Source organism: Sander vitreus, chromosome 22 (assembly GCF_031162955.1).
Source record: "Sander vitreus isolate 19-12246 chromosome 22, sanVit1, whole genome shotgun sequence".
Taxonomy (NCBI): Eukaryota; Metazoa; Chordata; class Actinopteri; order Perciformes; family Percidae; genus Sander; species Sander vitreus.
In genome coordinates, this window is record NC_135876.1 from 19,309,103 (window position 1) to 19,336,868 (window position 27,766).

At 40.0% G+C, this 27,766-nt stretch overlaps 1 protein-coding gene across 3 annotated transcripts in view; it reads right to left on the bottom strand.

The window, feature by feature from the left end:
* Window positions 1-27,766, bottom strand: part of LOC144537043 (cadherin-7) — an 88,858-nt gene that overhangs the window by 25,263 nt on the left and 35,829 nt on the right. For 2 of the 3 annotated variants that reach the window (XM_078280457.1, XM_078280456.1), the window contains exons 3-8: window positions 22,965-23,084; window positions 10,208-10,375; window positions 8,246-8,433; window positions 6,093-6,346; window positions 4,864-5,000; window positions 648-769 (exon numbers count right to left, since the gene is read on the bottom strand). In XM_078280457.1, coding sequence (XP_078136583.1) covers window positions 648-769; window positions 4,864-5,000; window positions 6,093-6,346; window positions 8,246-8,433; window positions 10,208-10,375; window positions 22,965-23,084 — 989 coding nt within the window. The remainder of the gene's footprint in view (window positions 1-647; window positions 770-4,863; window positions 5,001-6,092; window positions 6,347-8,245; window positions 8,434-10,207; window positions 10,376-22,964; window positions 23,085-27,766) is intronic. The other variant, XM_078280458.1, reaches the window with a different exon arrangement.

Sequence of the window (27,766 nt, forward strand, 5' to 3'; positions counted from 1 at the left end):
TCCAAATGCCAAGAGCAGACGAATCGCCGCCACGGATACACAAGTCACTTAGCAACAATGAGGCCAAATGCTAAACACAGGAAAAATGTGATGCATGGCTAACAACTTTTTTTCCCTCTTTCTTTTCCCGAATCACCAAATCTTCAAGCTCTCAAATCTCTCTGTTGGTGATTTTGTGATGCATTTTCTGCCCTGCTGCCCTACCGTGGTGATCATCTAATTACACAAAGCTTCACAACGAAAAGTCAAACTGCGGCAGAGCACCAATCCATCCTAGCATGAGGTATCAAATTACGGCATGATATTATTGTGGATTAAGACCACAGGCAGAGTCAAGCACTGTCATTAATTTAGTTTGCTTTGACAGTATGGAATGAGAGTAACTATATCTCTAATGAATGATAACACCTACAGTACTTGCTATTAGATCTTAAGGATGTGTCTCCTCCTAATGATGTTGTTTCCCTAGATTGACCTCGAGCTGAGAGGTGGATATGTGCACAGTGGACTTGTTTTGAGGAACAAGAAAGAGTTTTAATGGCTTTGAGAGTCAGCAGGCTGTCTTTGTGAGTCAAACTTCAAGCGAGCATGGAGAGAGAAAAAGGAAGGAAAGCTAGACCAACTGCAGAGATGTTCTTGGGTCTTACCTGTCCTGGCATGGCATTCTCACAGAGGAGGGTTTCATAATCTATGGCGAAGACCGGGGCATTATCATTTATGTCCAGCACTGTGATGAGAGCGATGCCTCTTCCAATTTGGGTTGGGTCCTCTGAAAGAGAAAGAGACAGAAGAGAGTCCCTGTTCATGTCAGAGCTTTCAGCAAACTTTCTTTTAAATACTTAAATTCTGCCTTAACTTTGCTGTGATCCAGTTGGCCAATTTATGGAATATTGATCTTTCTCATGTGTTTTAATTAATCACAAAGGAGGACGGAAAAAAGTGCTGCTGTAATGAAATATGCAGTGTGCCTCCAACAGCTGGCGTCCTTACCCACTCTGCTGTGGATCAGCCAAAGTCATTACACTCGGAGCTGGCTTGTTGTCGGGGAAGGCTGCGTTTGCGGACAAGCCATCTTGCACTGTGGGCTTCACGCCTCTGTCTGCCTGACACACACTGATGGCTAAATGGCTGCGTCTGAGTGCAAGATGATGATTTAGCCTGGCGTCGCCGCCATCCCGGCCGGAGATGACGCGCTGACATTCTGGCCGGCTGATTTGATGGTGATAGAAAGGACGTGCGAAGCCTCGGGCCACAGGCTTCTTGTCATTGCCGTGGTCTGGCCAGAGCGGATGAAATGTGAGTGACTGCAGTTCAAATGCACAACATCCCTCAACCAAAGAGTCCCTGCAAACTCTTCAGTTACAAAGAACCTATTTACTATAAATACTATCATCAGGCGTACAGGACAGTGGATTTTCTAGCCAGTCTGTGAACTCAAAGATGTTTTCAACTGGAAACAGCGCCCGAGTGTCACTATGTGTCAAAAGCCAGTACCTCATGCATGAGGGAGTGTTGTGACATTTCATATGGCTATTATTATATGCTGCCTTCTCTTTGTTGCTATATCAGGAAAGAGCTCACACGCGGGAATCAACCAAATAGTGCGTCTGTGTGCTGTTAGATGTAAATAAAAACACATCTTTGAAGCAAAGAGTGATAAAAAGGTTTTGAAGAAAAATGAATACCCTTTTTCAGTGTTGATTGTGAAGATGTAAAAGCAGAGGAACTGCCAGGCTGACAAGCTGGTTGTCTATTTTAACTTACACTGATGTGACGCAGCTGTCGAGAGTGCTCTGCGGATCGTGTGCTGATGATTGTTGTCCATTGTGTTTGCATGATGGCAATGGAATCATACAAAGGGGGGGAAAAAAAGACACTTGTGTACTTCAAGCATTGAGAGATGAACACAAACCCAGGCGGCACTTCTTCACATCACATTAACATAGTTCACCAGTGGGTGAGATCGCCCACCCTTAGTCAGCATCTCGTCCCCACGGCTCAGGGACAAATGGGGGTCAAAACGATCGTGCTGTGCGTGAATTAACATTCACCGACAGCCCTACAACGACCCCAACAACTGTATTGCCCTCTGCACAGAAGGCTATGGCACATTATAGAGAGGATAACAGGACAGATAGGATCTCAGGTTTCATATAATTTCTTACAGTGACACTAACAAGTAAACTGATCATTCTCTAAGCCCCGGTGGCAGATTTACTGTACCACTCAACATTCTTAGTAATTCTTTAATGGGTCCTCAATTTTAAACAGAAGTAGAAAAAAGCAAACCACTCATTTCTAGCCAGAAATTTTGTAGGCTGAAATGACAACTGATGCTAGCAGATTTTATCAGCTGTAGCTAGCTAGGTATTTAAGCTAACATTAACTCCATTAGTTGGTTAAAAAATCATGACTTTTACTGTTGTCAGCTTGTATTTAACTTATAAAATGAATCTAAAATCCCTACTAGATATATCTGACCAACAATTTCAGGAGTGGGATAAGAGTCTACAGTTGGCAAAAAACAAAGGCGGGGTCGCTCTCCCATGCTCAAAGGATTACTATATTGCCGCTCAGTTGAGGCCATTAATATGTTGGTGCAACCCAGAATACTGTGCTAGATGGAAGGAGATTGAAAATGCTATGTCAGACGAATTTCCAATCCAGGCTGCAATTGGGGATAAGGGCTTGTTGAACAATTTAAATGAATTGGGAAACCCATGGATATGTTTGTCACTTAAGATATGGAGCAAGGTAATAGCTCAAAATAACCTGAAGGATGCGCTAAAGGTCTTGAGATGGTGCGCATTTGATCCAGATTTTTTGCCTAAAAGATGGGACGCAAGATGTAAGAGATGAGGTTCGTAAGGTTTAACAGCATACTGCACATTTTTGCACAAGGGGACTATGAACAGCTTTCAAAATCTGAAGAGGCAGTTTGGCTTGGATAAGGACGATTTTTACAGATTCCTTCAGGTCCGGCATTATATTGTCCAAATACAGAAGGGGTGTACACAAGTAGGCTGGGATAACATTTTGTTAAAAGTGTTTATAGAGGCTTATCGTGCTGGCTCTAACCAGAAACTCATCTCAAGACTCTACAAGGGGTTACAACGAACAAAATGTAGTTCATTGTATGTAAAACAAAAATGGGAACATGAAGGAAACCTTGTTCTAAAGGAAGAAGATTGGGAAAACCTGTGTGAGATACAGTGGAAAACTTCCAGTACATCCTTATGGCGAGAGTTTTGCTGGAAAAACCTTATAAGGTTTTTCATTACTCCAGCCCAAAAGAGGCTCTACACAAATTCTTTGGCATGCTGGTGACAGTGTGGGTGCCTCGAAGCAAATCATTTTCACATATTCTGGTCCTGTGCATCTTTGATTCCATTCTGGCGGGAGGTTTATAAAGTTTTGCAAAGCATTTTTCAGACGGACATTCAATTTAAATTTGAGTCTTTATATTTAGGTGCCTTAACATCAGAAAATGTTTCCTCTGATGTCAAATACTTATTTCGGATCCTAAGTGCTGCTAGTAGAAAAGCTATTACTAGAATAGTAGTGGTTAAAACCAGGAAGACCTACGGTGGAGGAAAGGATTGACATTATCTACGATATTTTCAAGATGGAAAGGATTACTTTTGCTTTAAGACTGCAACAGTGAACTTTTTTTGAAAAGATGGGGAAGATGGATAACATATGTCACACCAATTCGACCATCATTTGTCTGAAGTGGATTTTTGTGTCCTTTTTGTCTGCTTTTATTTTCTCTCTGTAGAGGGCTTTAAGTGTCATTGAGTTTTACCCCAACATGTTTATTTATATAGTTCATGTTCTTATTTTATTATATTTCAAAATGGTTATGCGTATATAATACAGTATGAAGGCCTAATGGGTCCTTGCTCACTTTTGTTTTGCTTACAGAGCCTGTGATAGTTTTCTGGGGGCTATTAATGTACATTTGCAGATGGCTTAATGAGAAGTATGATAGGTATTATCATTGACTGTAATGTATGGACCTGGAAAATCATAATAAAAAAAAAGAATAAAAAAATAAAATAAATGAATCTAAAATATGTACATGATGGCTACATGCATGATTCAGTATTAAGGTAAAAGACCAAATCTGCATGTCCCTGGCCTACGGTTCGCATCTTCACCAGTTTGTGATTCATGAAAACATACAAAGAAACATTTCTCTTTATTAGTGTTGAGCTACTTAGTCCTAACTTTAGTATTATAAGTATGTTAAAATCAGACTGTTATTTTATCTTAACATAACTCTGTTTTGCTGTTTAGCTTATAATATTATTCACATATACTTATTCACATTTTCAAAGTTTGTTTTCACGTTTAACGTTCCAAGAGAAAAGGCTTTTAAGAGGAGGATTAACCAATGTGTTTGGGAAACATAACAAAAGCTTTATCTCATGTACCATTGGCTGGGCTTGCTGGAACTGCTAACGTTACTCTAAACTCTTAGGGCATCCAGGATGAGTGGGCAAATACTAGTTTTAAGCAGGGCTTTTATAAACGTGCCTAACCCCACAAAAGAATGTAGTTAGCTTATGAAATGCTCCTTGGCCTTGGAAGTAACATTTTGTTACTACTGTGTGTAGTAGCTGGACATGCTAACAATTGTAGATTACATTAAAGCAGATGAACATACTGTTTGAACCATTCCCCACACTTTTTCTCTGTTTCTGGTTTTGGCAAGGCTAAAAAAAGACACCACCCCCTCTGAACTCTTAAAATGCTGAGTATCACTCTTACTACAAACCCACCAGAGCTTTAGCGAACAGTCAACTCTGACTGGTACATTTATTGTACATGACTGGTAGTGTGTGCTCTAAGTAAACTTACGGCTCTCAATGGCAAAGATAGTGAGGTTATGGACCAAGTTGGCCTCTCGGTCCAGAGGCTTGGCTGTGCTGATGACGCCACTGAGAGCGTCCACATTAAAGAAGCGTTCCAAGTCTGTGTTTCTGTCAATGGAGTACCTGGACAAAAATACACAACCATACAGCCAACATACTTTTAAAAAATTGCTTTTTGATAGTGGTATTGATTTGACATTTTAGTGTTTCTTCTACTTGTGAGAAAAGATTATGATATTTTTCTTCTATCAAACTGTGCAGCAATCACACTGAAGATTTCCAATTGATACAGAGAGAACTTTAATCAATCGTCAATGAAAAAAAACCTTTATATAAAATATAACATGTTTTCCAATAAGTGCAAATAATTAACACAAGTGTGTACTTTACAAATTCATGAGTAAAACAAAACCATATTAAATTGTGACCAAATTGAGGTCTGTCTGCTTGTCCCTCAGCACACAACACTGATCAAACCATTTCAATACACAGCAACTCATATTTCTAGAGGAAATTACAACTTCAATTAGCCTACATCCAAAGGGTATTATTGCAATGTAATTTGACTCTTGTGGCTGCATTAGTTCCACAATAATTTTAATTTTAACAGATGTAGTGAAATATATTGCAGACGCTGATAACAGTCAGGAGCAAAAAGAGGCAATTTACAGGCACAATGGTGCAGTAATTTGATTTTCTGATTAAGATTACTAACAGACCAAGCCTGAATACCATACAATATTCATTCAATTTATGCATAATTGGTTGGGATCTTGAGAGTGACACTGCACAGATTGGCAATGTGAGTTCTTGTTTTGAGTCACAAATGCCATGACACAAGTGTTGAGCCTTGACCCTCCAGCAGGACGCCCTTCTCTCGTTCATGATGGCATTTCACTTTTGCAAATGTTGCACTCCTTGCCCCTTTCACCATCTGGCATTGTCTTTACGACAGCCACATGGGGGACCTTAGGGGGTCCACGGATTCTGTGTTTGCAGATAATGTGTATCAGTTGAATGGATTATGAGCACATTATTCTTCTTTACCTGATTTGGGAGCTTTATTTTGGATTCTAAGAACACATATGTTCTTTAACAAACAGCTCTGGGAAATTATTTTTTTAAATAACATTTTCTGAATTGAAGCGAATTATGACTGGAAGAGTTACTTGCCTAAGAGATTTATGAGATAGCATGTGGGCAAATCGTTAGTACCTGATGGCATCGTTGGAGGTGTCTGGGTCATGGGCAGAGACTCTCCCGATTGATGTGCCCACTCTGGCGTCTTCCGAAACAACCATCTTGCTAAGCGGTGTGGAAAAGACGGGTGGCTCGTTCACATCTTCCACCATCACCTTGACTGATGTCGTGTCGCTAAATGGGCCCAAGCTCAAGAAGTTGGAGTCAATATTCCTGTTTGTGGCCTCGATTCTCAGAAAGAAGCTGCTCTTTGTTTCAAAGTCTAAAGGCTGGAGGAGACAGAATACACAAAACGTGAGATGATCAATTTTGTTGTCAAAATAAGAGAGTTGGCAGAAAATGTTCAGTTCTTTGTTTGGAATTGATTTTAACTGCTACGGCTACTCCACATGTCTTAATCAGTCAAGGGTTAAACAACAGTTCATGTATGTAAATCTGTAAATCATTCATACAATGCTGAGATATTACCGTAATCCCAGCTAAGCATGTGGATTATTAAGAGCAATTTTAATTTAACACAGAGTCAGATTTAAACAAAGTAATTTGCTGATGCATTAAAGTTACTTTGTGCTGTGAAAGTAATACAATTGATATTAAGAAAGGCACACAACATGATGAAAAGGAATTATAAAAATGCTTTTGAAACATTTCACCTTTTTGTCTGGCTTATCAAACCCTCCATGTAACCCAACATGTAATATACTGCGGGAGAACATTGATTTGACACTTTCGTTGTCAGTGACTCTCTCCGATGTTGTAATTGTCTGAGTTTGGTGCAAAACAAACAAAGGATCAAATTGGTCCATCTGACAAGGCTGCTAGTGTCCAAAAATGGCTCTCCCTCTCCCACAAAAGAGCTGCAGCAATGAACTGTCACATCCATGTGGCCTGAGGAGCCCATTTCCAGTCTCTCTTAAAACCATGAAATGTAACGTGCGAGCCATGAGCACTGGAGGATCCAAAAGTGAGGTAAATTAATAAGTGGCTTTGTTACACATTTAACTTGAGATGTTTTATTTTATTCATGTAGGCGAATTTCAATGACATTATTTATAGCATATTGGTTCCTGTGGTGAAAGGAGTATATTTTAACTGGTAAAGTGTCTGTTTCCTTCATCAATCCTTACAGTGATCCTTATACTGCCTTGTTGTGAAGTCTGGAGATGCTGTGGAAGTCCATGGAATGTTAACTTCGATCAAAGGTGCTGGAGATAATCAATGCGGATTTGTCATTAGTGATTATCACTTAATCCAAAAATGCAGGGGACATTTCACAACAGGGGGAGATGGGTAAAGAGGGAAAGGAAAAGGAAACTAGGAGAGGCAGTTGTCCTCATATTTTTCAGTAAACAAGCATGTGAAATAGTATCATTACATTACACACTGAGTGTACTATCCAATACACTACACATACAAAAAGACAAAAGTCCAAAGCTGGAGTTACTCTAGATTTCTGTTGCTGCCAAATCCCATGAAAAGACCAAAACCAACAATGCTAGTTTCTATCTCTTAATAATTTCTGAGCCCCCCACCATGTCTATGCACTCAGTCGCATGTCCATTCATTCCAACTAAATACTGTATATGCTTATAAATATATAGCTTCATTTCTAAATATAAACACTAAGATAGCTCCTGAAACAGCAGAGCACTCTGGGTCTTAAAAAATGTTACTCAAACGGGAGTAAATAGTGAATTTGCTGGGGACTATTTTTAGCTGCAGGTGAATAGACATTTGGTGCTTTAGTAAATATTTACAGCTGAATGACAATGTATGTGGGATGAAAATATATTGCAGTGCTCAGGTTAATGGTAATGAAGAAACACATCACCAAGTAGAACAGTGTGGCTCATTGATGTGTTTTTGATAACAATGGAGCTCTATGGCACAGAGGATTCAGCTATGTTGGGCTGCACTGTAACTGTATGTGGAGTAGTCACACCAGTTCAGTCAATATTCCAAGCAATATTCAATGCCACACCAGCTGCTCAAGTACAGGGCTTTACACAACAGCTGGAAAATGTTTACTCTATGTCTCACTGACTTTCAGGAGGGAGGATGTAGTCCCATAATATAATATTTATGGGCAGAAAGTCACGGTACAAAGGTTTCAGTTTCTGACAAAACTAGAGGCTGTCTTTATTTTTATCAGTTTTTATATGCAGTACCTTCAAAAGGATGATGACCCCGTCTTGTGTGTTCTCGTCTGTTGTTATGTTGAACATGCCAGGCCCGTCGCCGTCCATGATCCTGTAGTCCATCTCTGCGTTGGAGCCTATATCAGCGTCGGCCGCTTTGATTCTGGCCACCACAGATTGCACCGGCAGCGACTCCAGAACCGTGTACTGATAGTTCTCTGAAAGAGGAAGGACAGGAGCGGATGCTGGTAATGGATGTGCTTATTTCACCACCAACTCACCTTCAAGCAGCTCAGCTTTTCTTATACCCCTTCAGCTTTGATTCGGCTGTGTGGCTCCTCAATAAATTCATGTTCCATAACAGTGACAGGCAGCAGTAGTGACACACATGGAATAAAGCACTCCACTTTCACTTCATACTGCAGCATAGGCAGTGGAGAAGGCAATAGAAAAGTGAAATATACAGTTAAGAAAGCAAAGACCAATTTCAGTTGTCACATTTTGCAGCTGGAAGAATATATTTAGGGAAGAATATATTTAATAAAAAAATAACGTCAGTCGAGTCATGCTTAGATCCCTTTCACAGGATGAAATGTCCACTTGAAGATTCTATTACTCTGAAACTCTCCATTGTGTTCCCTGAGCTTTAGTCTGACCCCTCGGATTTAAAGTACTCTTATAAGAATAAAGAAGGGAATCATATTCATAATCATAATCTCCACAATCACCATGGCAGAGCTCATTACCAGACCTTTCTGTGTTCCTCACAGTGTCTCCCTCAGCCACCGTCTAAATGCTAATCTGCCTGACATTGTTTGCCGCCATGTAATCTTTATAATGGCTTTTTAATTTGCCGTGGAATAGCAGCTCTTTAAAAGACCGAAGAATTGCTTTCCTCCCTCCTATTTGCCCCATGCACCTACATCTTTCCCCCCACCCAGCCTGTCCTCTCATGCAGCTAACCTTGGCTTCTTTTCCCCCGTTTCCTCCAAGGACTAGCTATAGCTGCTGGACTCTCTATCATCTCTGATGCTCTTTAATGGTCTATCGATTCTGACCCATGACCCTGCAAGTGCGACAGCAGGAGCAAAACCCCAAACTCCTCAAATGTCTCCTTTTTCTCAGAGTAACAGTACTGGCTTAAAATGGCATTGATGACTTGTTGTGAAAACTTGAACATTTCTTCCCCCCCAGGGGACTGCAAATTGACTCTGCTTCATGGCTGTCCAGTGGTGAGTGCAGCAGCCAGACAGGGCCTGGACTATCAACCGTAAACCGATTGCCGGCGCTTCGGATTATCATGAGAAGCACTGCATGCCTTTGAATCTTAAAGCTGGGCCTGGAACCCATTTGTAGCCTGTGAAATAGTCTGACAACAAAAAAATGGAGCCTGATTGATCCTGGTGTCCAACGCAGAAGCAGCCCCCAGCTCTGATGAAGAGTAAAGCAGGGAGGTGCACACCTTGCAGGAAGGCTGTTTTTTTTTGTGGTTTCTTTTGTCGTAAAATATTTACTGAAAATACAAATGCAACAAAGTCACAAAGATAAAGCGAGAACATTAGGTTAGGTTAGGAATGCTGTTAACATAACCTTAGAAGAGTGTAATGGTGAAGATTTAATGAGTGTGTTTTGCTTCTAAGATTTCTGAGTACTTTTTGTTCAACTTTATTCTACCAGCCATTACAGGAAAAGTGTTCCTACAGATAATATAGCACATTTAATATTTCCCAATGATTTCTGGGTGAGATATCAGCAAAAGCCTTTTTGTACCACTGCATTCATTGCAAAGTATGCCCTCATTTGGTTCTCTGAGTTCAACTGGTTTTTAAAAACCTTTTAAAAGCCCAACTCAGCTGGAACAAAAAACATGCAAATGAAACAAAGAGCTGGTGGTTTGATTCTGATTGCTGAGTAGCTGTTGAACACATGGCATGTATTGTACATGACAAGCTTAATTGACACTGTACAGACAATCAGGAACAGGAGTCTTACTGTGAGTGAACCGAGGCGGATTGTCGTTGACATCGGTAAGCGTGACAGTGACAGAGGTGGTGCCAGAGAGGCCACCCATCTGGCCGACCATGTCTTTGGCCTGGATGACAAGCACATATTGGTCCCTCGTCTCCCGGTCCATGTTGGGCAGAGCTGTTCTAATGACACCTGAAGAGGGAGGGAGAGATCGAGGAAAAGATGCTTTAGTCTCAACATGTTCCAAATGTGTTCATTTACATGTAAATTGATTTTAAACAGGATGTTATCTAACACTTATTTAAGTGTGGATAGCTTCCCTAGGGAACGCCTTGGGATCCCCCAGTCAGAGCTGGTTAATGTGGCTCGGGGAAGGGAAGTTTCGGGCCCCCTGCTGGAGCTGCTGCCCCTGCGACCCGACCCCAGATAAGCGAATGACGATGGATGGATGGATAGCTTACAATAATGTTTTTTATACATGAAACTGAATATGTTTGGTTGATTTGATCAATTTAGCATTTATACTACTACCACTTTGAGAGAATGCGGCTTGACATATCAATCATTTATCCTTGAGCTAAGTATTTCAACTGTTTATCCATTACTTTTACCTAACTTTTTTAACCATTACCTTTAGCTAACAATTACAACAGTTCATCCGTTACTTTAAGTTGACAAGTTCAACCGTTTATCAGTTACGTTTAGCCAACAATTTGAAACAATTATCCGTTACTTTTAGCTAACAATTTCTACCCCTTATCCTTATTCGCTACTTTTAGCTAACAGTTTCAACCGTTTATCCACTACCTTTAGCTAACAATTTCAACCGTTTGTATCTAGGTTTAGTTTCAAACATTATCCATATCAACTCTACAATCACTGTTTATAATAGTTATGTTTCTGTTATTTTCATCTGTAGGCCTATTTTGCTAGCTATTCTTCAAAAGGATTGATTATGGTCAGAAATTCGCCACAGAGCTTTAAATGCCTCCAGTCTCTGCAATTGGTTTTTAATACAAAAGCATAAAAAAGCGACAGTAGCAAAGAAAAAGTGACTAACAGACTTCAAGAAAATTACACTTCCTGCCCTGAAATTATTTCTACCAAGCTAGGTGACAAGTAGAACACTCAAGTACAGGAAGGCTCTATTCATGTCAAAATGGATGGTCTAAAAATATAATTTCAGATTGGAAAAACCTGTTCATATCAATCCTTGAAGTAGTGATTACAAGAATACATGACTTGAGGTTAATGGGTGGATGGCCATCATGGCTAGTAGCTTGTTTACACAACAGCAATAAATTGTGACTCCGTGCCTTCAAATGTGCTGTCACACCAAATAGTTTAGTCTGACATATGATGAGGTTAATGTTAAGACTCTGTCAGAAAAGTGAGCACATGCAAGGGGACATTTTAGCTGCCAGGGGAGGCATTATCTGTCTGTCCTCCTGTCATGATTGATCTGTCATCAGAAAAAGATCAGAGATGTGACAACACTGGCATCAAATGACTGGTATTTATCTTTTTGCAAATGAGCTGCTGTATGAAACAGTTACTGCCAAGCCAAGATGTGGTACACATGCATACACTAATATGCTGAAATGCTTGTAGAGAAACCTTTTCATTAATGACATTTTTCTAATCTCAACTCCATCTATGGCCTACAAAAATGATAATTCCGGAAAAATGAACACTATGCATTAAAATGCAAAGAAAAAGTGTCCTAATCCCTCAAAAGCAATCACTGTTGCATCCAAAGTTAATGACTTACCACACAATGTGTTTAATTCATTAAATGGCACTTATTAAAGATGAATACAGAACATGGAAGATTGCTCATTATGAAACACACAAAGCCACAGCACACAGTTCCTGAATAAATGAATCATTTTTAGTGCTTTATCACATTCCCAGCCTGATTAAGCAGATCAAAGCGGAGCTCTTGCTTAGATTTAGTACCTGAAGAATTTCTAATAATCCTTTAAATTACCCAGAAATTTGACATGTACTTGAGGTCCATCTCTCAAGGAAGAAAAACAAAAAAACACTATTTATTTGTTCATTACAGGTGTTGTAGAATCTCAATCAGCTCTGCCCTTGACGAGGACTGTGTTGTTTTTAGATGAGAAATCACCAAGAATGGGTTTTTGGAAAAAGATATCTGATAAACGGCTATCACTAGCATGATTAAGGTCTGCCAGCACAATGTGTATATTAGGTTTTTGTTTTCTGTTGTGACAGACTGTTATGTCTCTGAAAAAGACAGGTGCTGTAAAATGCTACATAAAACTTTCCTCCCCAACCCAACTGTATGCCTAACTAGGGTTGGGCATCGTTTTGATTTCAACAATTCGGATTCCAATTTCCGATTCTTCCTTTCGATTCCATTTCTTATCGGTGGAGTTGAAATGGGTCACATGCTTATTTCACAGATAAGAGGAACATTTTATTTTGATTCAATGGTGGTTTACAATTTTACCAGGCTTTTTCAATGTAAATGTATGAGTAAAGCCACACTAGAGTGCCGCTAACTGTGCTCCATGGCTGCAACACAACAAGCACCTGGAGGTACAGTGGCCGCTACGGAAACCAAAACTTGCTCATGTTAAACTTGGAACCGATTTAATGCATTTAAAACCAAATGTTTCCAAACGATTCCAATGAATAAACGATTCCATTGGAATAGTAATTTTTGAAACAATTCCAAATTGGAACTGGTTCTCGATGCCCAATCCTATGCCTAACCTAACATTTAAAGTCTGGTTCTCACAAGAATAGTAAAAGTACAAGCACACTCACTCACACTCTCTCTTACTTTATCTATATTGTCTATCTCTCTCTCTCTACACACACACACACACACACACACACACACACACACACACACACACACACACAGTATTTGCAATGAAGCTTGAGTCGGAAACAAATGAGGAAGGACAAACAAATCAAGAAAAGTGGGTCAAAGGACTTCAAGAGAAAAATGAAGATGCATTTTGACCGTCAACCGTGGGTATACTTAAAATAAACAGTTCCATTAAGTGTTTAATTTTCTCTCTCTGTCATCCTTTTTTAATTTCATTACAGTCCCTGCGGCTGAAAATGGTTATTGGCTGCTCTAAACTAAATGGCTAAGTTAGCTAAATTATGGTGAGCTGTCCACTTTCTTTTCTCCAAAGTCCCTGCCAGTGGGCTTACAGTGGGATGACGGTGGTCAATAAAGCAATAATCTTTGGCTGTTGATCTGCAAAACATGCCATTTCAGTCCTGCATCAAATAATGAACAGTGGGACGTTGTCATGCAGCAGTGGGGTAAAACAAGGCTTCCTTTCTCTCCTTTGGTTAAGCCTCCACGACAAAGTCAAAACATGTCATCTGTGCTGTAGATATTCACCCATCTGCTCCGTTTATTCCTTGCATCCATCTTCCAGCCATCTTTTCATCACTTTGCTGTTGATTCTTCCAAAGTGTAACCTCGTAGCCAATTAAAGAGCACCACCACTGCTCTGGTGCCTGCTGCAGCGACACCTGTAAACCCTGTTTACTTGAGTTGAGTTCAGAAAAGGTTACTTCAAGCCTTCAATCCAGCGAGGCTCCTATAATACCAGCTAGACACAAAGAGAAAAAAACTTATCTGTTCTCTGCTCCATACAGTACATCACCACCATAGGGACAAAGCATGCATGTCTAGACTTAAAAAGAGGCATTTTTTAACATTCTGGGAAGCAAAGCTGAAGCTGGATAATGGTTGGATTATAATAACAGCTGCAGCGGATGGCTCCTAAAAGGTGAAATAAACTAGAAAAAGATGTTAAGCTTGTGCAGCCAGCAGTGAGATAAATGAAACTAAGCCACAGATAGGCTTCACACACAATTGATATACTTATTTAATATCAGCTTGGTGTGTTGGAGCCTAAAAGATATTGGCTGTGGTTAATGATGCCATGAATCCTGATTTTAGCATCCTAAAAAAACAACAACAGAGACATGTTTCTCTTCCCGCCTGGCCAGAAGCACACATACTTCTCACCGAGCGACACTGCTAATCCACATGCCGATGTTGTGAGACTGTTGTTTGTCTGCTGGGTGCCAGCCCCCTCGCTCTCTATCTCTGTTACCCCGTGCGGTGCTGGTGTCATTCCTGGGGAGAGGCGATGATTAAAATCCTTCTGTCGCTATCACAGCATGGCTTCGCATTGCGCCGTGACTCCTTGCCTCCGGTGCAAGCCAGACGCATTGTAGCCGTGCATTTATCTAGCTGTCTCCACAACACTGGCGGCAGACGGGTGGGCCATGCTCCCTGCTAAAGCCCAGATACTTGACATTTGTCTTGGGAAGAGGAAATAATAGTGCAGACTTTGGAGGAACCCTCTGGCTCTGCATGCAGCTATGAGAGGTACTGATAGAGGTGATGAACACTTAAACATAAAGGGTGCAGTATGTGATTTGCAGAACCCTGAGGCGGTCCACTTACAAAGAATAGATCCCATAACATAAAAACAGGCCACACAAACAGGGAATAAAACCTCCAGCCAAGGTAGTTTATTATTTAGTGACATTCAAGCATCATGCTCTAATCACAGGTCACTATACTGTCTATAGAAACATGTTATAGAACATAGGATCCATTTATTTTTAACGTTACGCTGAAAGGAAGTGTGTTCATCTGCGCACACATCCAGGTAGTGTGTTGTTGTTGTTTGTGATTATAATTGAAAAATTGCATCTCCCTCTCCATATTACAGGAGACAGCAAGATGTATATCTAGCCTTCAGCTGTAATGTTCTCGATTTAGTGCAGTTGCCACCACAAGAGTCTCAAACAAAGCCACAACAAGAGAGAGAGTAAAGAAAAAAGCAGAGTAGGTTTAAAAAAAGGCAGAGATGGAGACTTTGAGACTCGGACTCGAGTCACACTTAAGTCGCACACAGACTTCTGACTTGACCTTAGACTCGTCCTTAAAAGTCTTCAGACTCGACTCGAACTCGAGATGATGGGACTCGTGAACAATTTTTATTTTTAGAAAATGTCTGATGAGCTGAATGTTATTCCCCTCCCTCCCTGCGTAGCCTTTAACCTACCTAAGTAACACGTAATACGTAACGTATCTGCTGCACGCGGCCACGCGTGAGAGAGGACAACAAACACGTTGATCGCACCGGCAGCTGCTGTGCCATTCATCAGAAGTTTTGGCTTTATAAACTTCATTCAACAAGGCCCAAATAAAAGAAGCGCTGAGTGCAAAATATGTCATATCAAGATAAAGGATTCTGGCCTCCCTACATCTATTTGAAACCCTGATAGGTTAGCTAACATGTTTAGCTCAGCATTGGCCATCCTTACGTTAGGATTGTGAAGATCCAGAACTTAGCCAAAGAATTTGAGCATCAACAACTTCTCAGTCCCTCCCCCCCTTTCTGCTAGAGGCCAGATGGTCTCCTAAGCCCCTCCCCCCCACAAGGTAAAATGAATGCGTGTGCATGAGCAGTGATTGACACGCAGTTAGCCACTCCCCCTGGCCCTGATTGGTGTAAATGAACAGGGAGATGTGGATTTTTGCAAATCGCACTACAGGCTGTAGGTGGTGCCAGAGGAGCTGGATTTATTTTTTAAATTAACTGCTTCATGTAGTTCTACTGGAAGATAGGGTCAGTTTCAGCAAATATGACAGAAAGTTAGTTTTATGAGTAGGGCTGTCAGCGTTAACGCGTTAATCGCGATGCGATTAAGGGCCGACGCAATGCATTACATTTTTTTTAATCGCATTAATTGCATGCCGGCATTTATTAATTTATTTGACACTTCACTCGGCTTTGCGTCGTGCCTAACAGGCTACTATTTTGACCCTTTGCAGCACTGTCACTTATCATCAAGCTGCCACTGCTGCAGGCATGATGGAGAAAGACAGCAGCAATGAAATCCTGAATGGCGCTTTTTATTTTCCAAAACTCCCGACGAGACAAGTCAAAAGCCATATGCACATTGTGTAAAGCCAAATTAAAATATCACCGAAGCACGTCAAGCTTGAGCTACCACCTACGGAGCTAAGCATAGTAGTACAGTTAACATGATGCTAGACCACCGGCCCTCGGGGGGCGGGGGAGAGATGAATGTTCGGATTAAGAGGTTGCTGTGGCCCGCCGTACAGGTTAGTTTGACCAGCGGGCAGCAGCGGTGGTTGGAGCGAGCAGCAGCGGTGGCAGGAGCGAGCAGCTGCAGCGGCCGTAGCGGGCAGCGGCCGGAGCGGGCGATCACGGGGGGACATCCTCAGTGGTGAAACGCGAATGGGGGCTGGAGTATAACCAAGCTAGGTAGAAAGCTAACGCTAGCCGGCCACCTGTTCCATCCATCCTGCTTGCAAGTGTCCGCTCATTAGACAAAAACTGGACTACATCCAACTTCAACGAAACTCCAAACGCGAGTTCAGAGACTGCTGTGTTTTTGTTGTTGTAGAAACAACAGTGTACTGGACTATCCAGCCTGTTTCTCTGTCGCCGGGTAAGAGTGGAGATGGGCTGTGTTAACACAGACTTGTGCAGAAATGAGCTGCTCATTAACCGGTGATCACTGGACGTCAGTGAGTAATCAACATTATTTAGGAGTTACTAAACACTATACTGACTCTAGTAAGGATAGGGATTTTTAGTTTTTTAGTTTGGTACTTGGAGGAATTGTGCAATAATGACAGATTCACACATTTTTCTTTTGTTTACAGTAAATAAATAATTACAAATCTTAAAATCAAGTTCATAAAGTAACTTTCTTTGCATTCATTTGATTCCCAATCAAGATACACTGGTAAAAATTGCTTTTGATTGTTAATATGTACTTAATTGTACTGAAATGCAAAATAATAGAATTTTAATCATGTGATAAAATATGCGATTAATCGCGATTAACTATAGAACTTTATCGTTTTGACAGCCCTATTTATAAGTCTTACCTACTGCATCTTTAAAAGGCACATTAATCAACATGAGCACAAAATCCAAATTTTTTTTATCTGCAGTCCCTACGTTAGCTTGCTTCTTACTTTAGCTTCGGCCTACGCGAGGTTAACTCTGACTGAATTTCGCTAAGTTGAATGAGCATTTTTATATATAACTATGCCGTGTTCTAAGCACCCTGGATAGAACGCAGCAGTTGATACAACACTCATTATACCTACGAGAGACTTGACTTGGACTGTAGCTCAGAGACTAGTGAGCATCTCTGTAAAAAGGCCACGCTAATATTTTAATCACAGGCACATCACAGGAAACCTGCTGCTCCTGACCTCTGCATCTAGGATTGCACCTGGCCTTTCTTTTTTATTTGAGCGTTTCCAGTTTAATTAGATTCCCAGGCTGAGAAAAAGACAAAGCTCTGTCCGTCCAGGCTTCTCTCACCTGAGTGCTTGTCATATTCAGATGTCGTACTTGTGTCGCTCTGAGAGGCAAGCCGTGTCACATCTTAAACCCCCTTCAGAGTGTAATTAATCCTCTAATTCAGGCACCTGGCATTTTCTACTAACTAAATTCGTCTCTTATTATTCCAGCCATTGAGGCCTGTGAGCATGCACGCGTGCTTAGCAGTGTTTATGTGCGGGGATAATTGTCTCTAAAGGACTTGCCATGTTGCCAAGGTGTATGGAGCTGGAGGCAGCTGTTTAAACTTCCTTGAGCCTGCCATCAATTAGAACAGCATTTATATTTTCAGCTTCACCTTCAAACTAAACTACAAGCTATCAATCAAAATATATAACAACATTTCTGTCTTAACTAAGCACCTTTAGGCGCAGCAACTTATGTATTTTGCCGACATTATGTATTGCTTGGAAGTTATTGGAGCTATTCAGGATTAAGTACTTTTCCCAAGGGCACCTTGCAGATTCAATTTGGGATTAAGAACCAGAGTAAAGAGACTTGTTAGACGAAAGAGAAGCAGGATGCTACCCACCTAACACCGGGTCTCACGCATCCTATCCCCCCCCCCACCCCACACCTCCCTGACCATTAGCTCTTTGCCACTTAATCGCTAGTGCAGTATTGCAATGTGGAGCTTAGAGTGTATTTCAGCCCAGGCACTTTGTCAAAGTCACCCTCTGCTATGGGCCAGGCGTGTGCTACAAATGGGACTAATTAGAGACTTGCAAAGACAGACTCATCCCACAACACTCAGTCCTGGTCTGCTGTCTAAAAAGCTGGTGTCTCACCCCCAGAGTGTATTCTGTAAGATACACGGTATTGACAATATGTTAAAAACTAAGAGTTAACACAAACATTGTGGTCCCTTTCACAACCAATACATGGGGCGGACACAATATTTACCACCTGTAGAAATTATAAATGATAAATTTAAAACGAGACTAATTTTGTAAGAAAAGACTTCTAAAAAAAGAGTCAACTCAATAGGTGTTTGTTTCTGTTACAGCCTTGGGTCTGGTATGACCAGAAGCTTATGGTAGGTAATGGTTAGCTAACTTTATATATTGTGACATTGCTAGGTCAGTTATCAGACTTCATGACTCTTTTCTACTTGTACTAGTGTTAGACTATGTTTTTAACATGCAATAGATAAACATTTTAATGGTATTATCACAAAATTAAAACAAGCAACAGACTCAAGAGAATCTTGGAAAATAAAGGACAATTCAGTGTGTCATTATCTGGTAACTTGTGGCCATAGTGGACGCTGTTCAGCAAAAGTTAGTGTTTTGTGTTAGTGTGTAGCGTTTTACTGCTTTTACATGTAACTTTTCATTTTAATAATAGTGTTATTTTTTCTTTTAAAATTAGCAAAGTACAGCTTTAACATATGATCATCTGGGTAGTGAAATACACAAACCTTGGAGTGTATGCTTTAGATAGGAATACAATATAACAAGTCAACTGTACAAGCACATTTTCTGTTGTTGTCATTAACATTTCTAGAAACCTGTCTAATTTATTATGTGATGGAAAATCTGGAAAAGTAAAATGGTGTCAAGATGCAAACAAATACATGTAAGGGACCGTCACTCTTAAGATGTTAAGGTGCATTGATAGAAGCTTTAAGCACACTGCTCAATATGAAACATGAACATAGGCTGATTTCACATCTCTGCATCACATCTCATCCACCATGCTGCTTGCTTCCCAGTATGTACACAGTGGACATAATGGCATGAGAAGTTAACTCTGATTAGCATCACAATCTATTACAGAATAACACAGGCCACTTACTGTAAGCAATCATAACCCATTAAAGCTTTTGAAATATCAACCTTGGGGTTTAAAGAATCCACTTAGCTTAATGAAAAACACGTCAGCAACTGAGGCTGTGAAAGTATGAGCTCTGGTCATTGAACTGAATGGCTCTAAGAAAAACATGATATGAGAGTAATGGGGACTTTATGGGGTAGACATGCTGTTTGTACATCACTTAAGAAAATGTCTGCTCTTGCTCTAATTGGTATTGGTGTGATGAAGTCTCACTCGAGACTCGTCGATGGGTTCAAGTGTTCTCGCAAACTTTGTTAAAGATTATTGAAGAGCCGGGGGCAAGTAGTCAAGTTTCTATCAGTCCCTGTTGTAGAAATTACTGCTTAGACACAACATGATAAATGAGGCCCTTTTCATCGTGATCATTTTTAATTCATCTAAAAATGAGAAGTAGCAGAAAGCAAGTTAAAAACAAGTTGCTTTTGGATAATTTGATATTAGTGCTGTTATTTTTTACAGAAAATTTCAAATAAATAAACCACCAATAGACAAATAAATACAAAAGTTGGCAAGTTTGTAAAAGGTGCTACAGAGTAAAAAGTTGATGACACAGCAGGATATTTTTTTTACAGAAAACCAGCATTTCTTAGTGGCACACATTTGTATTTCCCCAAAGTAGTTCTTCTTGAAAGGTAACTAAATTAAGATGAAGACGAAGCTAACCGGGCTGAACACTTCCTAACATTTTTCTCAATTACAGTTGTGTCTCATAATTTTGCAGGGAGCAATATAGGGGAAAGAAATCTATCGAAGAAACGTCCACAAACCAACATAGACTTCCAGACAGTACCAATGCTGCTATAACAGCCTGCAGGAGTTCCCCTTCGACACACAAGTTACTCTTCCATAAGCCGTGTTCTTACACTAGGTTGGTATTAAAGGTTACTCTTGTCAAGCAACATGTCTTCATGCTTCCCCGCATAAAGTTCCAAATGGAGTCACACCTCTCTGACAGCCATCCATGCTGTTCAATTCTAACACCAATATTCTCATACTACTATACGTATATACTCATAACCATGAGATGCGTTCACCTTCTACGTGGACGGAAAGACAGCTAAGTATAATCAGCTGTGGTCAGGAAGAGATGGGCAGCAGAAAGCCGAGGCGATTGCAGGCGCCCACTGGCTGCGTCTGGGTGCACATTTAGGTGTGTGTATGCGAGTGTGTGTCTGCCTCTTGTTTGACAGGTTAATAAACCAGCCGTTGTCCTACATAAAGAGTACCAATGTGGGATTTATCTGAGCTTCAAGTTTTGTGCTTAAAGCAACTTTCTATTCTTACACCTAAAAAGCAATTGCAAGACACCTCTTTTCCACACATTGGAAGAAAGTTGGGGCTCAGTGTCTTTCTCAAGGACACATTGGGAGCCAGAAATCAAACCACCAACCCTACCATATTGTCTCTACCGTCGGAGCTACTGTATACAGTACCCTCTTAATTAGCCTGTGTAGCCTCTGCAAAATGGCAGTAAGAAGGTATAACACCAATTTGTAATCTAAACTGTAAAAGGAATGAGAGAGGAAAAATATCAAATCTAGCTTTAGTTTACATTTCAACTGTCATAAGATGTCTGTACCCAGCGCTAAAATGTAATTTGTCCCATCCATCCATCCGAGGTATAAAATCTCTCCAGTGCATTCTGGGCCTTCCCTGGGGTCTCTTACAATTTGGACGTGCCCGGAAAATCTGTAATGGTAGGTGCCCAGGAGGCCTCCTGATCAGATGCCCGAACCACCTCAATTGGCCCCTTACGACGTGAAGGAGCAACAACTCTACTCCAAGCTCCCCCCGGGTGTCTGAGCTCCTCACCCTTACTCCTTCATTTTGGACGCTTGTATCTGCAATCTAATTCTTTCGGTCACTACCAAAAGCTCATGACCATAGGTGAGGGTCAGCACTAAAAACCCACTGTATGCGCCCAGTCCAGTCCTAAAACAGCACACAGACAAAGTTGGCAACTAGCTGATGAAAAAAACGGAGCATTTAGCCGCTAAATAACCAGATATTTCTCTCAGGAGTTGAAGACTAAACAAAGCTAAAAGGACAGTGAATACTGGACTTTAATTCAACATTGGCTAGAAAACATCACTGTAAATTAAGTTGTTTTTAGCTAAAACGCTCAAGCAAACCCACTGAATGCTCAGCACTGAATAACAGACAAAATAATCATTTAGGTATTGCAAATAGCAAAGCATTTAGCAGCTTAAAATCAAGATATTTCCCTCAGGAAATGGAAGAGACCAAATCAGTTCATTTGGACAATTACATTGAATCTGTTGGGTATGGGAAATACATGCTTAGTCTAAATACCAGCTATGTTTGGTCCTAAATGATGGCTACCAAAAAGGACCAGATTTACCAACATCCATAGATGTCGGGTATTTGATCTTCAGCTGAATTAATTGCAGAAATAAACCAAGAAAAACACTGAAGCACAAATAATTCACAACTTCCAAACCAAACTCATCTTAAGGAAGGTAATCACAGCCTTCTAACACATTAATTAGCCCACAGTTTTAGCTTCTATGCAGCCATGAGGAATCACTTAAAATCAAAGATTTACAGCCTCAGAGAAGTCCCAGAGGAACTGTCAAACTTTTTCATTTAGTGTATAAAACATGTAAATGTGCGCCCCAAAACATTGAAACAATTAGGGAAATGTTCCCTAATGAAAGCTTCAGCGAGAGGCTTCATAAGTCGAAGGTCTCTAGAAAGCAAAAAACAACATAGAAATTCTGTTATACTGCGCAGACTTCACAGCTAAGTGTGCTGGAATCTTCCTCAGACACCACATCCATTACGCCAACACAGTATGAAGTCATTTCCTTTTTTTGCGATATACATACATTTTTCTTGAATGCTCCATTTTCTTCCGGTGGTTGGGCTTATTGAATGTTTACAGTGAACCTTACAGGTCACTGGAGTTTTTGTTGTCGAACATTCTTCATATTTCTGTCTGCCCAAGTGTGAAAAATAACTGACATAAATCCCTGCATTGCAGTGGCTTTCACCAGTTCATGAATTAGAACTACATTCATAAAAATCCCGGCATGTGTGTATGTGTTGCTCTCGAAGCAGAGAATGAAGCCTGACATTACGGGATGGCCCATATTTTTCTGTTTTCTTGCAAGAGTGCTCTGCATGAAGTAGCCGAGCCTCGGCAGGGCAGTGGCTAATGAGCCAGCTATGAAGATGTAGCGAGGACTGCCGCTGCAATTCTCAGGATAAAACGCTCCACAAGTCAACAAACTACCTCACATCTTATCTTTTTATTTCAGCCCTTTTCACAGCCTGCTTTATTTAACAGTTTTCTGATTGCTGTTATCTTTATTGCACCAAGTGACGCTACTTAATAGAATTAGTTGTCAGCTGCATTCTTTGAAACTTTAATTTGTTGACGGCAAAAGAAAAGTGTTTCCATTGTTAGTATATTCCACTAGTTGTTTTCAGGGCCTTTAAATGACTCACTGTTGCCACATCTGTGTGTGTACTGTATCATATCACCATCATTTTGTCTGAGACATGTTGTACCTTACCTGTCTTAGGCTCCACTGAGAAGTATGGCTGTCCGTGGGTGATGCTGTAGACCACCCTGGCACTGTTCCCATATGTTGGGTCATCTGCATCTGTGGCTGCCACTTGCACTACCATGGTTCCTGTGGGCAGACAACCCATCATTAGTTTCCAAGACAGCATCCAGAAGCCAAGTCAAACAGAGCTAAATGTGGAAACAGTGATCATATCAACGTGTGACCAATTCTACTTGAAAGTGGAAAAAAAAGGGAGAAAGCAATCAAAATGTGACTTCTGAGGCGGTAAATAATCTCATTAGTCAATAACTGTCTTCCTTTGTTGGGGTTGATGTTTACTTTAGTTTTGTTTTAAGTTTCATTTTTACAGAAAATGCTAGGGTTTAAAGCAGTTCTTCAATTCAGCAGGACCAAAAGAATGTAACATGTGCTGGGTTCTGGCTCTCGGCCTCAAACGCTGCTAAACAAATAACACTTTCAGTTGTTGCCATCGTTTGCAGTGATGCTGCAGCAGGATTAAAGTGTAATTTTGAGCCTTTGGAGATCATTTCACTGCCATTGTTTTCATTTCCCTCCCGCAGATCAGTCAGCAGCATCTTTTCCGGTAACTTCAATCTGTTGATTCTAATTCAGCAGCCAAATGGGTTCTGCAACCAAGCTGTGCTCTGTTAAACAGACACTTCACCCACACCGAAAAAGAAATTATTATGTATCTCATATCATACTTATCCCAAAACTGTGAACGTTTTTTATTTTTATAAGAGTCAAAGAGTTTGAACTTGTCCTCCAGCGATGTCATAGGAGGACACTCTATCTTTCTGTTCCACTAATTAGGACAGAATAAAATCTCTGTAGAATTTTATGAAACAAAGTTTCCGAAAAAGGCACAGTTGGGAAAACTTTTTTTCCTTCCTTTATTCCTTTTTTCTTCCATCTTACTATTTTATTTTCCAGGTAAAATATTTGTACATATGCACAGATGGTAAGCCCATTCAGTTACAGATTGTAGTGTCCACAAACTGCTTCTGGAGAAGATCTTCAGAGAGGAAAATGTAACTATAAAAACAAAATCAAATCTGAAGGCGAGAGCCAGCATAGCAGATTTGTTGCACACACACATATCAAGTGTTATTTGTTTAGAATGACAAATTCTGGTGCTAGTACACAGTGGAATGCAGATCTTCTGGTTAAGATGGCTGATTATAGTTCTTACTACAGTGAAATAGGGGTAGGGGTAAATTTCATTTAACCAAACCAACGCAAGTTATCTATCCAAAAAGGGTGTACTAAGCCTGGAATCCATACAGTAAAACATATATAAGAGAATCCCTTAAATTACCAGAAATGAATCCTTCATTTATCCCTGAAAACATGCACCTTCATTAAAACCTTAGTTGTGGATAAAGGTATTTGGTATGATAGCTAGAGATCCCTTAATATCTGCATACATTTAAAAAAGGTAAAAATAAAATAAAATGAAATAAAAAATCCCTTAAAAAAAATTGAGATGTATGACTTTGCCTATAATTCACACAAAAACACCTTCATTAAAAACCCTCAATTAATAATTAAGTAATTTCAATGGGTGGTTTTGGCTGTTAGATAAAGAAACTAATTGATTCATTCATTAAAACACAAGTCCGATAACAAGTACAAATTCATATGTTAACTAGTATTATGTAATGCACACATCAGTTAGCCATAAAGCTACCTTAGCTAACACAACAGCATCCACTGAGCCAAGACAGTTAACGACGGTAGCTAAGGTTTGATTGACAGGGAAGGAATCTGACTATTGAATAACGGAAAATATAACATTTATTGTACACTGTAAAGTAACGATTGCCATATAGTTATATCCCCTTAGTCTCAGGAAAGTGGAGTACTGCAGATAAAGTTATAAAACCCAAGATATAAAACCTGATTTTGTTTTAGTGCCCTGTAGTGCGCCCCGAATCCCCTAACTTCCTCCCAGCTTACAAGAAGGAAATTTGTTTTCAAACTCAACTGTTAACTCGGCTGACAATTGTTGTTTCTGTGTGCAGTACAGTATTGTCCTCTGCCACTGTTCCTCAAGGCAGAGAAGAAGACAGCAGACGTGACTCCTTGTTCATTTCTTTTTAAACATACCGACTGAACGCAGTTGATGTGACTTGAGCTGACAGCCGTGGCTCGGAAGGTAAAGGCAGAGAAGCGTTTGAAGATTTCACAGAGAAAACATAGCCAGCGACAATCATTGGCAATCAATTTCAATAGGTCGACCGTAAATTAGCCTTGTTGCTCCAACTGGGCTCATTTAACGGTTACAGATTGTTCATGTTAAGGAATTGATATCCATCTAATAATAGGGAGGAAAGACAATTAATTGTTAAATTAACACAATCAACAATTATGGTTAAGGCTATTGTTTGCTGTTAGACTGTACGTCAGGGTTGGTCTTAAAGCTGACGCCTACTGCACACTTTGCAGCGGTGAAATCATCAATAATAGACATTGGTGAAATAAACTTCAAAATGAAAATACATGCTTTTCCCAGTTGGACAAAAAAAAAAAGAAGCTGCTTGAATATTTCACTTTAACGACTAGCTGCACATATTGTAGAATCTGACAGAAATTTCTGTCCTGCAAGTTGGTGATATTTTACTTTGAAGAAAGCATCCTAATAAAAATCTCACTTTGGAACATGAGATGTTTTTTACAGGCTTTTTACAGAATGAAAGTGATCATGGAAATTGAAGATTAGAGTCCTCCATTCTGGCCATAAAGCAGAATTAACAGGCTCTGGCCCTGGATGTGAACAATATAATAGAGAAGCTTGGAGAAGTTATCACCAGGACCGGCTGTAGAAGGACACCTAGATTATATCATCACCTCTTAGTCATGACAGGTTATATTACAGGTAGTTTAAAACACCAAGGTCAAAGGATGACTGTATAGAAGAGAGCTCGGGTGACGTCTAAATCTATATTACAGGTTGATAGTTAAAATCACGTCACAGAGTGCTCTGTGGACAAGACTGTAAATTAACATTCAATATGGACTCAGATAGAGCACAGTTTCTGTTTTTCTTTTTTTCTACAGGTAGTGCAACAAACATGTTCTAACAATATTGTCAGAATGAAAGGTAATCTCAGCCGGGTGAGCTGGATGTCAAAAAAACACCCTGAAATTTCGAATGAGTTTTTTTCTGCTCCACGAAGCTGTCATCTGCTACTCAATTTGCTCCGTCTGTGTCCCTTCAATATTTGTCCATCCTCATTGATGTGATGGATCTGATCTTCACATTTTTTTCATTCATTCCCCGCAGCTGTGTACAAAACAGGTTTCCTAATCAATTACGCATCTTGGGTGAGCAACTGTCATCTGCCAGTAATGAAAATAAATGTGGCATGCTTAAATCTGAATGGGAGACAGGTATTCTTCAGCCCCTTGCGTATACAGGCTGCTGCATCCAACTGTCAAGTACAATATGCCTTTCTGAGTGCACACTCTTAATGCAAATTTGAAGAATGTGACCCAGAATGTAACTTTAATATTAATACAAGCCGCGTGTGCTTTCAAATAAAGGGCAATCTTCTGCATGTAGAAATACAATGTGACTAAAAGAGAGCAATATGAAACCAAATATGTGACTTGAAAACTGAACTGCAACACAGATACATTAACAAAAACCTATACTCAAAGATTCCGTTTATGCACAGTAATTTTGCAATGCCTTGATAAGTATTCAAAGCTGCCACCGTTGATTACGTTGATTATATTTGTGCACATTCACACCTGCTCCCTGTTGCTTCAGGGATTATTGCTTAGAGTTCAATTCACTTTCATGTATTTGCCAAGAGAAAACGAATTACAGTACTTTTAAGAAGAAAGTTACCAACTACCCAAGGTACACTCAGTGGCCACTTTATTGGGTACGTCTGTACAATCTAATGCAATCAAATACAACTGTTCTGCCATAAAATCTACTTTTATGATACCTATAATGTTTAGTTCAATGACAAAAGGAGGACAAAAAATTAGAATGTAGTACTAGAGTGCAGTAGACTCAGTGCTGGAAGAAGTATTGAGATCCTTTACTCAAGTAAAAGTACTAATACCACACTATGAGTCCTGCAAATATATGTGAAATATTATGAGATAATGTCCTGTGGGAACCACGTATTTCTAAAAAGTCAACATTTCATGCTGTCAGAAAAACCCTGTTTTCAGCTTTGTGACGAATTTTCCAGCTGATCCAAGAGGGTTTTTCAAAGTTTCTATTTAGCAAAAGAAGTAGGATAATTGTCTGAACCCATAAAGGAACACTTCTTTTGTCAGTTCATCACAAACATTTATATTCAAAATCCCCAAATTTGGAGCTACATTGTTTTCACTGGATAGGAAGGGGATGAAAAAGTTTAATCTGAAAAGTAACTAAAAATGTAAGACAAATGTAATTAGGTAAACAGTACAATATTTGTCTATGAGATGTAGTGGAGTAGAAGTAATTTATAAAGTTTTCATGAAAATGTAAGGTAAAGTACACATACACCTCAAATGTGTACTTAAGTACAGTGCTTGAGTAAATGTACCACCTTTGACTACCATCTAAGTAATAAGCATTTCATCTCATTTACACATTTCAGATTATGTCAAAAACTGAACATATGAGCTTCGCATATGTTGTATTGGACTGCTTTAGATTGTACAGGTGTACCTAATAAAGTGTATATAGAGTGTATATTCGTAACACGCAATGCAATAAGCAATCAACATGACCCTAGTCTATATCCACAACGTTCCACTTCCGGGATTGCTCCGTTGCC